This window comes from Anguilla rostrata, chromosome 9 (assembly GCF_018555375.3).
Source record: "Anguilla rostrata isolate EN2019 chromosome 9, ASM1855537v3, whole genome shotgun sequence".
NCBI lineage: Eukaryota > Metazoa > Chordata > Actinopteri > Anguilliformes > Anguillidae > Anguilla > Anguilla rostrata.
The window spans coordinates 34107518-34120555 of record NC_057941.1 but is presented as its reverse complement, the minus strand read 5'-3'; the positions used below and the strand labels follow the sequence as shown (position 1 = coordinate 34120555).

The window sequence follows — 13038 nt, the reverse complement described above, 5'->3', positions numbered from 1 at the left end:
ATATGATTGGACATATATGCTTAAAATACAGTTTTGCATGCTTTAGAAAAAATGTTTAGCAAATATAGCACCAGATCTTATGGTGCTGACACAAGCTCTGTAATTCTCATACACCTCACAGAAGACTTCTGCCCCAAAGTCTTCATTAGAGACTTAACTCTTAATCACTGGGATGTCAGGATCCAACACACATTAATTACAAGGGGTTTAGGGTCTAATCCAATCATCTAGTCAGGAGCCAATGACCCGTCTCCTGAGATACCCTCAACAACTGCCTCTGCTCTTACACAAATCCACTGTGTAGGCCCTCACTCACTCACTCACTCGCTCACTCACTCACTCACTCACTCAATCACTCACTCACTCACTCACTCACTCACTCACTCACTCACTCACTCGCTCGCTCACTCGCTCGCTCACTCACCCACCTACCCACTCACTGACTCACTCACTCGCTCACTCGCTCACCCACCTACCCACTCACTGAATCACTCACTCGCTCACTCGCTCACCCACCTACCCACTCACTGAATCACTCACTAACTCACTCGCTCACCCACCTACCCACTCACTGAATCACTCACTCGCTCACTCGCTCACCCACCTACCCACTCACTGAATCACTCACTCACACCCTCACTCACTCACTAACTCACTCACTCGCTCACTCGCTCTTACACTCACTCCATCTCACTTACACTCTTATTCACCTTCCCTTTCTCCCTTGACTCAATCCTCTTTCACTCAGTTCAATTCTGTGCTTTGTTAACACAGCCATTCTGTACACCTCTTTAAAGTACAAAAAAAACCATCTGAATACCAAACGCACAGTACATTTAAGATGATGGAATGTATACATGTCGAACATTCATTGCATTAATGACTATTGTAACAGTTAAGCAATATACAGTAAAGAAAACACAAACACAGTAAAGCAAATTTTATTATTGGCTACTATTCTCACCAATCCGATAACTTATTCATAAGCCAATTCTGGGTGTACCTCAGCGTTCTCAGGCATTGATGGGGTCTGGTGGGACTGCTTGCCCCTCCACTAACAGGACCGATATTTTATTATTTTCCTTACCGTTATTTTCCTGACAATAAAGTCATATTTTAGAATGGGAGGCCGTACCGACGCACGTTTGCCATTCCTCTGAATGCTTATCACAGTGCAGGAGGAAGTGCCTCGATGTCTCCCCCTCGCCTGTCTCCCGGTAACCAGGCGGACAGGCACATACTCTTTTAGCACCCGTGACCTTTGCGGTTGGCCGTTTTCCACGGGCAGAAGTGTGATCGTGGAGCCTGTGTTTGGTCAGGGTCCACACACCCTCTGTTTATATCTCTGACAGTGAGGAGATACTCTGCCAGCGCCGCGTTCTCTCTGTTTACACCCTGATAACAACTTAGGTCTTAGCGGGGTTTGCCGTCTTTATTTCGGTGTTCCCGACAGAAGTTTTGTTTGTGGCAGTGTGGATCGGGAGGCTGGTGTGTGCACGTGTCACTGAAAGGGCACCAATCAGGGGCAAGCCCTTGGGTCTGCAGAGTCTTATGCTGTAAAAAGCCTGTTCGACTTATATTTATATGTTCCACAAATATGCAGGGCTTTCGATGCAAATTAGATACACGGATAATGAATCCCTGTACACAGCATTATGGGTATTCATCTGTATTTGCAGTATGTTTAAGTATATTCTGCGTTTAGGATTTCAGTTGGATGTTTCCCCTAATTAGTGTAGTCTTTGGCTTGTAAGCGCATCACCTACTTCATTAAAAAGGTGTGCCCTGCGATGAACTGCTGACCTTTCCGTGGTATATTCCTGCCTCATGCCCAATGCATGCTGGGATAGGCTCAAGCCCCCCCCGTGACCACGACCAGAAGGATGGATAGAGATAGGTAAATATGAGGGATATGACTTTCAAAAGTTCACATTTGATTGAAACTCTGTTTTGTTTGTCAGAGAGCAGGACAGTCCACGCACCTTTTGTGTTTTTGTTTCTTCATCCAAACAGAAACATGCTTAGAAAGCAGAGAGGGCAACAGGCAGGGGAGGGACCACAGCTGAGACGGCATCACTGCTGGGACTCAATCCCGCTCTGCACGGGGTAGGCTCGCACGCGGTTTAACAACGGGCCACCCCGCGGACCGCGGCGCAAGCCCAGACTCGCAGAGGTTCAGACCCAATTATAACTGGAAAACGCACTGAGCAGGCTCTCGCTTAACACACTCTAATGTGCATATGATTTCAGCAAGGATGCACGGTATGATGTTAGCCTGACGTAAGCGTACGTGGGCTTTTCCAGGGTGTAAACCCAGGATCCACATAGTTCATCTGGGCTTGAAAAATGCTCCTCCTGCTCTCCATTGTTCTGTCAGTTTAATAATAATAATAATAATAATAATAATAATAATAATAATAATAATAATCACAGATTCAAACAGTCAGTTAAATTGTACAGCACTGGGGGGGTGACACATTGTGTCCTGGGTGTCAAATGGAGGTTCCACCCAGGTGTGTGATTGCAAGCTTTCCTTGCCCCCACACCATCAGCCCCCCCCCCCCCCCCTCCCCACTAGGTCCATGACTGCAATCTCCCATCCCAGTCCACCCACAAATTTCTCCAGGACACCCATAATTGTAACTCTGGTGCCACTTTCATACTAATCACACGCATAGATTTGACTACAACGCCCTTACCCTTTAAAAGCCAGTAGGCCTCTCTCTGCTTCCCTGCCGGACACTGGTGAGGACGGGTGTTGGGTCAAACGGATGCAGAAATGAAAGGAGTGTGACAGCAGAGAGGCACAGCGGGAGAGTTATCACAGAGAAAGCCCTGCAGGATCCCCACCTGCAGGAGCTCCGCCCCGCAGGAGACCGACCGGCACGTTGACAGGGGGACTGAGCGGAGGAGAGGGGGACTGAGCAGAGGAGAGGGGGACTGAGCGGAGGAGAGGGGACTGAGTGGAGGAGAGGGGGACTGAGCGGAGGATAGGGAGTGAGCAGAGGAGAGGGGGACTGAGCGGAGGAGAGGGGGACTGAGGGGAGGAGAGGGGACTGAGCGGAGGAGAGGGGGGCTGAGTGGAGGAGAGGGGGACTGAGCAGAGGAGAGGGGGACTGAGGAGGACAGGGGCTGAGGGAGGAGAGGGGGACTGAGCAGAGGAGAGGGGACTGAGTGGAGGAGAGGGGTGAGCAAGGAAGGGGACTGAGGAGAGAGGGGGACTGAGGAGGAGAGGGGAGTGAGCGAGGAGAGGGGGACTGAGCAGAGAGAGGGGGACTGAGGGAGGAGAGGGGGACTGAGTGAGGAGAGGGGGATGAGCGAGGAGAGGGGGACTGAGCGGAGGAGAGGGGGACTGAGTGGAGGAGAGGGGGACTGAGCAGAGGAGAGGGGGACTGAGCGGAGGAGAGGGGGAGTGAGCGGAGGAGAGGGGGCTGAGCGAGGAGAGGGGGACTGAGGCGAGAGGAGAGGGGGACTGAGCGGAGGAGAGGGGGGCTGAGCGGAGGAGAGGGGGAATAAGCGGAGGAGAGGGGGACTGAGTGGAGGAGAGGGGGACTGAGGGAGGAGAGGGGGCTGAGCGGAGGAGAGGGGGAGTGAGCGGAGGAGAGGGGGACTGAGCGGAGGAGAGGGGGAGTGAGCGGAGGAGAGGGGGACTGAGTGGAGGAGAGGGGGACTGAGTGGAGGAGAGGGGGACTGAGTGGAGGAGAGGGGGACTGAGCGGAGGAGAGGGGGACTGAGTGGAGGAGAGGGGGACTGAGCGGAGGAGAGGGGGACTGAGTGGAGGAGAGGGGGAGTGAGTGGAGGAGAGGGGACTGAGCGGAGGAGAGGGGGAATGAGCGGAGGAGAGGGGGACTGAGCAGAGGAGAGGGGGAGTGAGTGGAGGAGAGGGGGACTGAGTGGAGGAGAGGGGGAGTGAGCAGAGGAGAGGGGGAGTGAGCAGAGGAGTGGGGGACTGAGTGGAGGAGAGGGGGACTGAGGGGAGGAGAGGGGACTGAGTGGAGGAGAGGGGGAGTGAGTGGAGGAGAGGGGACTGAGCGGAGGAGAGGGGGACTGAGTGGAGGAGAGGGGGGCTGAGTGGAGGAGAGGGGGAGTGAGTGGAGGAGAGGGGGACTGAGTGGAGGAGAGGGGAGTGAGTGGAGGAGAGGGGGAGTGAGCAGAGGAGAGGGGGACTGAGTGGAAGAGAGGGGGAGTGAGCAGAGGAGAGGGGGACTGAGCAGAGGAGAGGGGGACTGAGCAGAGGAGAGGGGGACTGAGTGGAAGAGAGGGGGAGTGAGCAGAGGAGAGGGGGACTGAGCGGAGGATATGGGGCCCGGTGGACGTCTGTACGGCAGGCTCGCCCGGGCGCCCTGTGGGCAAACAGCGCTCACGCAGCGCGGCGGCTTGTGTCAGTCACCACAGACAGGCGGACGCCGCTGTCTCACGCAGCTCAGATCGCACGTCGCAACAACCGGTCTCAGTTAAGTTACTGCCTGGGTTTACTGCAAATACAGTACCTGGGCAGGTGTGGTAACAGAAAGCCCTGAAGGCCATGTACAGACGTTACATTTACATTACAGGCATTTAGCAGACTCTCTTATCCAGAGCGACTCACACAACTATCACATAGCATTTCCATTGCATGCATTTATACAGCTGGATATATACTGAAGCAATGCAGGTTAAGTACCTTGCTCAAGGGTACAACCTGTACGCATGTGCTTCTAACGTGCGCTAAGTATGTAACACCTGACACAGGAAAGAGCAACAAGGACTGGGCGTCACAGGTAAGAGATGTTTGTTTTAATTTAAGCAAGATTAGGTGCATTTTATCATACTGAACTTTCGACAGCTAATATGTTTCAGGGTCTTAGGTGGAGGATGTAGTGGCAACAGTATCATCTCACACCGGTAGGTTTTCTGAGAGAGAGCGTCACATCTTAATACTCATGCACACACAGGAACACATTAAACATGCTAAATGTAGCTCAGAAATTGGAGAAGCCTGGCACAGGTGGGATGGGTGTCAGCAGGTAAGGAACAGAAAGCCTGAAACAGGTGACAGGGAAGGGCAGCAGGTGAGGAGGAAGCCGGACGGCGGGAAGGCGGAGGAGGGCGGAGCCTCACCTTGGCGGGAGTACTCGCTGACCTCCCGGTGGACGAGCTCGGTCATGCAGCCGGTGTAGTGCAGGCGCGCGTCGTGCCGGTCGTAGGCCTTGAGCGTCTCGCTGGAGCTGTAGGATTTCTGGGTGGGCACGCGGCAGTCCTCGCCATCCAGGGAGGAGGAGGCGTAGTGCGTCTCCTTCCCGCAGCCGCCCCTGTTTAGCGAGCGGTGGCGCCGGTCCTTCACGTCCATCGCGGCGGCGCTGCGGAGCCCGGCCAATCAGGAAACGCCAAAGCTGAGAGTCTCTGCCGAAGTGTACACACCTGGAGCGGGAACCACAGAAGAAGAGTGAGTGGAGGAGTCACAATCACCAAACCTCAGGGTCCCTGTGCAAGGGCATTCCCCACCTGTAGGGGGAGCCAGAGAGGCCATTTTGAAAATTACTTTGGAACAGAATGCATTTCTTTTTTTAAAAAAAAGCTTATTCTGGAAAATAAAGTGGTGGCACAGTATCTGCAGTGTATCTCCTGAAGGAAAACTATTTTTAAGAACATTTAGAAGCAAGGGAGAAAATGTCTTAAAAATAGCCCTTATCTTTATACTGTACGTTCCTGGTCTCTTAGCTACCTGTAAAATGAAAACAAGAACATTTGTAACAAGGAAAATGAATGGAACAGGTGGCTAGGGAACCTGAAATGAAGTTACCAAGAAAATTCACTTCACCATGCATTAAATATGATTGTATTTGTACTTTGTGTAGTAATTTAATGTTATCACTCCCTGGCAAAAAAATGAAACAATAAAATGAATACACAAATCAGCAATGGTTGCAAAATATCTTCCCAATGCTGTGGAGAGAGATAGAGAAAGAGAGAGAAAGTGTGAAAGTGTGTGAGCATGAAACAAAAATGGTGTAATCAAGTTTTGTGGGAATCAGCTGGCAGAAATTCATGTTGCAGACCCTCGCTCCAGGGGGAAATTCTATTTTTTATTTTCATGATGGGCTTCATGCGCTGCCGATCTCACGAGAGGACTGTGAAAACTCCTGCTTTCACTCGTCTTGTGCAGCGGTTCAGGAGAACGTGTTGAGCAGTGTTTTAGGAGAACGTGTTGAGCAGCGGTTTAGTAGAACGTGTTGAGCAGCGGTTTAGGAGAAGGTGTTGAGCAGCGGTTTAGGAGAACGTGTTGAGCAGCGGTTCAGGAGAACGTGTTGAGCAGCGGTTCAGGAGAACGTGTTGAGCAGCGGTTTAGGAGAACGTGTTGAGCAGTGGTTCAGGAGAACGTGTTGAGCAGCGGTCAGAGACGTGTTAGCAGCGTTAGGAGAACGTGTTGAGCAGCGGTTCAGGAGAACGTGTTGAGCAGCGGTTCAGGAGAACGTGTTGAGCAGCGGTTCAGGAGAACGTGTTGAGCAGCGGTTCAGGAGAACGTGTTGAGCAGCGGTTCAGGAGAACGTGTTGAGCAGCGGTTTAGGAGAACGTGTTGAGCAGCGGTTTAGGAGAACGTGTTGAGCAGCGGTTCAGGAGAACGTGTTGAGCAGCGGTTTAGGAGAACGTGTTGAGCAGCGGTTTAGGAGAACGTGTTGAGCAGCGGTTTAGGAGAACGTGTTGAGCAGCGGTTTAGGAGAACGTGTTGAGCAGCGGTTTAGGAGAACGTGTTGAGCAGCGGTTTAGAGAACGTGTTGAGCAGCGGTTTCAGGAGAACGTGTTGAGCAGCGGTTAGGAACGTTTGAGAGCGAGAAGCGTGTTGAAGCAGCGTTCGGAGAAGTGCGAGGCAAGGACGGTTCGGAGGAACGTTTGAGCAGCTGGTTCCTCGGAGAACGTGTGAGCAGCGGCCAGTTGAGCAGCGGTTCAGGCGAACGGTTGGCAGCAGTTTAGCGAGCGCGCTGCTGCTGTATTCAAAAATGCGTATAGCAACACCTCCCCCTGCGACGTGGAGAGACGACCCCCGCGGGGGCCACAGGAAACGAGCGGGCGAACCGAGCGTCTCTGTCTGGCTGCCGTCTCCGGGGAGTGAGCGACGGTTCCCACGGAGGCGACGGGAGGATCATTCCCAGGCTCAGCTGGACTCTCGCTCTCATTCACACCCACCCGCCCACTCCGCCCCTGCGCACCCAGCAGGCCCCCACTCCACACCCACAGACGTCTGTTTGACACTGTCCTTCGCTAGGTATTAATCAGACGATTAACTATACAGTAAAACCAAGTTCTACTTTACTTCCTGTATATAGATTCCCTCAATTTCCTACCTCACTAAGTGCGAACGAACGATTCACTTTATCCTGTTCGCCACTCACCAAAATGAACCTTTCCAACTGTGTTTCTGAAGCATCAGACTTAAGTCAAAGGTAAGAGAAAATGTCGAGCGAATCTCGGACTGCGTTTGTAACAAACGGTTTGTGCTGTCTCTGCTGGTAATGCTCCCTCCTCGACCACAGTCCTTTTGGGACTGCCCTTGTGTTGCATCCTCCCAAGTTCGAGAGAAAGCATGTTATAACGTGTACTCCGAAATGCGTGTCTGCAGCAGTGCCAGATCTGCCAGCTGAGCTGTACAGCGGGAGCCTAGTAGCTGCACACGGACCACGGCAGACGCTAACGTGCAAATGCCCCTTCTCTGGATAAGCAACTCTCTGGCTACTGGCATAAACGCTCTGTGCAGGGTCACAACCACCCACGGGCCGCACAATTCAGGCTTTAAATGGTTTTGCAATTTTTTATTTTGAGAAAGACATTTTAATTGTGCAGCATTCACAGGGAGCAAATAGCTTTTTCAGTGCTGCGCCGGTTCCCCGCAATCCCCAACAACCCACCCTTGGTTCACAATTGTTTCCGCCTCCTGTAACATCCCTCCCTCCGGTCAGCAATTGGTTCCCCCCAGTTCCCTCTTGTCTAGGGCCACCAAAAATCCTAGAGCCGGTTCTGGGGATGCCACAGCCAATTAGGCTTCCCCCCTCAGAGCTCTAACCCCACAGCCTGCCCGGGAAAGGCCCGGATTTGATTCAGCTTGAGGAGCACGTCACGACACAGAGAGCAAAACGCGATATGCTACCTGCACAACACGGCTTCATGAAGCTTTCACGAGAAGCCGCGTCTGCTCTGTTCAGTAAATAGGCGATCGCTGGGAGGTGAAACCCCTCCAGCGCTTCGGCGCGGGGCAGTGGAGTTGCCAGAGCCTCAGATCATACAAACCGTATCCGCCCTGAGGCAAACCACGAAACTCTGCGCTGACCCCATCTGAACCTGTACCTATCCCCTGGAACTCCACACAGACCTCAGCTGTACCTGTCCCCTGTCCCCTCCACACAGACCCCAGCTGTACCTGTCCTCTGGAACTCCACGCAGACCACAGCTGTACCTGTCCCCTGTCCCCTCCACACAGACCCCAGCTGTACCTGTCCTCTGGAACTCCACACAGACCCCAGCTGTACCTGTCCCCTGTCCCCTCCACACAGACCCCAGCTGTACCTGTCCCCTGGAACTCCACACAGACCCCATCTGAACCTGTACCTATCCCCTGGAACTCCACACAGACCTCAGCTGTACCTGTCCCCTGTCCCCTCCACACAGACCCCAGCTGTACCTGTCCCCTGTCCCCTCCATGCAGACCCCAGCTGTACCTGTCCCCTGTCCCCTCCACACAGACCCCAGCTGTACCTGTCCTCTGGAACTCCACACAGACCCCAGCTGTACCTGTCCCCTGTCCCCTCCACACAGACCCCAGCTGTACCTGTCCCCTGGAACTCCACACAGACCCCATCTGAACCTGTACCTATCCCTGGAACTCCACACAGACCTCAGCTGTACCTGTCCCCTGTCCCCTCCACACAGACCCCAGCTGTACCTGTCCCCTGTCCCCTCCATGCAGACCCCAGCTGTACCTGTCCCCTGTCCCCTCCACACAGACCCCAGCTGTACCTGTCCCCTGTCCCCTCCACACAGACCCCAGCTGTACCTGTCCTCTGGAACTCCACACAGACCCCAGCTGTACCTGTCCCCTGTCCCCTCCACACAGACCCCAGCTGAACCTGTACTTGTCCCCTCCACACAGACCCCAGCTGTACCTGTCCCCTGGCTGCTGTACCTGTCCCCTGGCTGCTGTACCTGTCCCCTCCATGCAGACCCCAGCTGTACCTGTACCTGTCCCCTGTCCCCTCCATGCAGACCCCAGCTGTACCTGTACCTGTCCCCTGTCCCCTCCATGCAGACCCCAGCTGTACCTGTCCCCTGTCCCCTCCATGCAGACCCCAGCTGTACCTGTACCTGTCCCCTGTCCCCTCCATGCAGACCCCAGCTGTACCTGTCCCCTGGCTGCTGTACCTGTCCCCTGGCTGCTGTACCTGTCCCCTGGCTGCTGTACCTGTCCCCTGTCCCCTCCATGCAGACCCCAGCTGTACCTGTCCCCTGTCCCCTGGCTGCAGACAGTCACTCCAGGTCTCTCAGAAGCGCGTGTTTACAGGAGCCCGAGTAAAATCATTAAGCCATAATGGGCGACGCCCCGCGGGCTGCCCTTCTAATTACGCTGAAAGACGAGTCGCGACGGCGGGCGAACGGGAGCCAGCCTTTAATAAGGATTCATTCCAAATGTCACGGGGTCACGTTCAAAAAGGGCCTCAGGTCTGCACCTGATTAACAGTTAGCATTAAAGGACATAAAGGCCTTGTTACGGTGCAGTGTTCGCCTAGGCAGTTCACAGCCTGGCTCATGCTAACGGGCGTTGTGTACACTGGAGAGGCTGAAACGGGATATTCAAATTGGATTGCGTTGCTTGAAACGGGCAGAAGCTGGACTGTGCCAAAAATAAAAAGAAAAAAAGAAAAGCTGAGTGTGTGTGTTTGAGAGACCAAATGATATTGGTGTTTTTTTACACGTGGGTACGTGTGAGGATATGTGCATGTACGCATGTCTGCATGCGTCTGTGTGTGCGTGTGTGTGCACACGCGCGTGTGCAAGTGTATGCCTGTGTGTGTGAGAGGGTGCGCGCTTGCGTGACTGTTCGAGTGAGCATGTGTATGCGTGTGTCAGCGTTTGAGTGTGTGTGTGTGGACAAGCGTGAGAGTGTGTGTATATGTATGTCTGTGATCGTGTGTTTGAATGTGTGAAAATATGTGCCTGTGTTTGAGTGTGTGTGTAAGTGTTATTAAGGACCATTGTGTGTGTGTGTGTGTGTGTGTGTGTGTGTGTACCTGAGCGTGTGCGTGCGTGTGCATGTCAGTGCGGGTGAGAGAGTGAAAGGGGCTGTGTAATGTCTGTGCGCTTGCAGGCGTGTGTGTGGAGAAACAGGCCGGTTGTGTGTGTGTGTGTGTGTGTGTGTGTACCTGAGCGTGTGCGTGTGTGTGCATGTCAGTGCGGGTGAGAGAGTGAAAGGGGCTGTGTAATGTCTGTGCGCTTGCAGGCGTGTGTGTGGAGAAGCAGGCCGGTTGTGTGTGTGTGTGTGTGTGTGTGTGTGTACCTGAGCGTGTGCGTGCGTGTGCATGTCAGTGCGGGTGAGAGAGTGAAAGGGGCTGTGTAATGTCTGTGCGCTTGCAGGCGTGTGTGTGGAGAAACAGGCCGGTTGTGTGTGTGTGTGTGTGTGTGTGTGTGTGTGTGTGTACCTGAGCGTGTGCGTGCGTGTGCATGTCAGTGCGGGTGAGAGAGTGAAAGGGGCTGTGTAATGTCTGTGCGCTTGCAGGCGTGTGTGTGGAGAAACAGGCCGGTTGTGTGTGTGTGTGTGTGTGTGTGTGTGTGTGTGTGTGTGTACCTGAGCGTTGTGTGTGGTGTGCTGTCAGTGCGGGTGAGAGAGTGAAAGGGGCTGTGTAATGTCTGTGCGCTTGCAGGCGTGTGTGTGGAGAAACAGGCCGGTTGTGTGTGTGTGTGTGTGTGTGTGTGTGTCTGTACCTGAGCGTGTGCGTGCGTGTGCATGTCAGTGCGGGTGAGAGAGTGAAAGGGGCTGTGTAATGTCTGTGCGCTTGCAGGCGTGTGTGTGGAGAAACAGGCCGGTTGTGTGTGTGTGGTGAGGGGCGGGGGAGAAGTGGGTCGATAGGAACCAGGCCATTCTGCCAGCAATCTCATACATCACTGCGAAGTGAGGTCCCCGGGGCCCGAGTGCGGGGGCCCGCTGGAGAGGCGGCGGGGGCCGCGGGGGCCTGGGGGGCCACGGAGCAGCCGCCGCACCCTTAAGCAAAGCGCACTGCCTTTATTTTGGGACTTATTTTACTCTCACCGCTGCGAGTCACCCCGGACGAGACACGGCGAGAAAAGCCATTATACCGGGCGCGGCGAAATTGATCCAGCAGCCAGCCGTGGGCCAGCGGAGCGGGGGGGGGGGGGGGGGGGCGTGGGGGCAGGGGAGGGAGGGGGGGAGGGAGAGGGAGCAGGAGGAGGAGGAGTCGGACAGGAGATCAATCCTTGCTCGTCCGTGCAGGCACGCGCCTCAAGGTTAAGGTGTTCCCTGCTCCGGAGCCGTTCAGCAAAGAGAGAAGGCCCGGGCGAAATCGGACGGAGAATCGTGCCGTAAACCGTTTCTATGGCGATGGCTCGCGCGGGCCGGCCGACGTGGCGCGTCGCGCTAAAGCGGCGGTTTCAGTGGGCGGGGCTGCGCGGCGCGCGTCGGGCAGCTGCGGGAGGGCGGCGGCCGACAGGGTCGTCCTCGCTACGCCGCGCGCACAACGGCGCTGTGGACGACCGGTCGCCAAGGCAACTGACCTGTGCCAACCGTGCGCGAACCTCACTGTGCCAGCGCGACAGCGGGGTAGCTCCACCAGCGGACCGTGGAGCGGAGAGCAGAGGTGCCCGGCAGCGTGCGCCTTTGGCCAAGAGTGTGTGCTTGTTCACGTTACCCAGACTTGACTGAGGACGTTGCCACAAAGGCTATGGAAACGCTCTGGAATTCGAAAAATGGAAAGAAAAAAAAACTGTAATGAATAAAATTAGTTAGTTATTGTCTTTAGTTGGCTTCACACCTCGTTTAATTTAATAATTAAATTTGGTACATAAAGCAACAAGGGTGAGAATTAGGGCTGAGCTGACCACAAAATTAGAGAAAATAACAATGGAAAATTCCTATGGGCCAAAACAATAAGAAAAAATAAGAAAAAACTGTGTTACCCAGGTTCTAAGGAGACACAACAGGTTTATTGCTAAATTAATGGAATTTAAAAAAGCCTGTACCCCTTAAAATAAATCCAATCCAGGAAACTGAATTTTAAAAAAACAACTCCGCGGCTTTTGCATGGCCTTGTAGAACTTTAAGCTTTTCCTAAATCCATGTTCTCTTGTGCTCTTCCACAGCAGTTTTTTCCCCCCAGAAAATCTTGAGTGGATATGAAGATTGCCACTCCGGAAAGATCTCTTGGATTACCCTGCCACCTCCCCAGCTGTAAGACATGGAGCAGAACCCCCGAAAATGTGGACCATAGGATCCAGCGGTAAACCCCCAAAAATCCACCCGGAAGACTCCACTCAGTCAGTATGAACAACATCACTGCCTTCATCAGGATTACACTGTATCCCTACTGTCATAGAGAGAGACCATATCTCCTTCTCTCCTTCCTTTCCCTCTCCCCCTTTCTCTCTCTGCACATCAAGCAGCAAGAGGGAGGCTATATCTCCTCCTCTCCTTCCTTTCTCTCTCACCCTTTCCCCCTATCTATCTCTCTCTCTGCACATCAAGCAGCAAGAAGGAGGCTATATCTCTACCCCCCTCACCCCCTCTGCCCTCTCTGTACATCAAGCATAAATATTATTTCTCCAAAAGGCAGCTCTCACAATCACAACAGCAGGCTTTAGAGAAGACGGCCATCACGACTTGCAGCAAATCTGCACATGCCCTGCAAAACACTTCATTCTGAAATCTCCCTGCATATGTATAACTCAGCATTTCAGTGCGCACGTGACCGAGAGACCATCGAGGAATGGGTGATGCGGTCTAAAAACGCCACAACAATGCATCTGCTTTGGACCAATAACTGCACGTCCTGATATGCATGC

General features: G+C 53.7%; 1 protein-coding gene across 3 annotated transcripts in view; it reads right to left on the bottom strand.

The window, feature by feature from the left end:
• Positions 1 to 13038, bottom strand: part of LOC135263640 (teneurin-2) — a 104799-nt gene that overhangs the window by 30496 nt on the left and 61265 nt on the right. For all 3 annotated transcript variants that reach the window (XM_064351917.1, XM_064351916.1, XM_064351918.1), the window contains one exon: positions 5101 to 5400. In XM_064351917.1, coding sequence (XP_064207987.1) covers positions 5101 to 5329 — 229 coding nt within the window. In that variant the 5' untranslated portion in view covers positions 5330 to 5400. The remainder of the gene's footprint in view (positions 1 to 5100; positions 5401 to 13038) is intronic.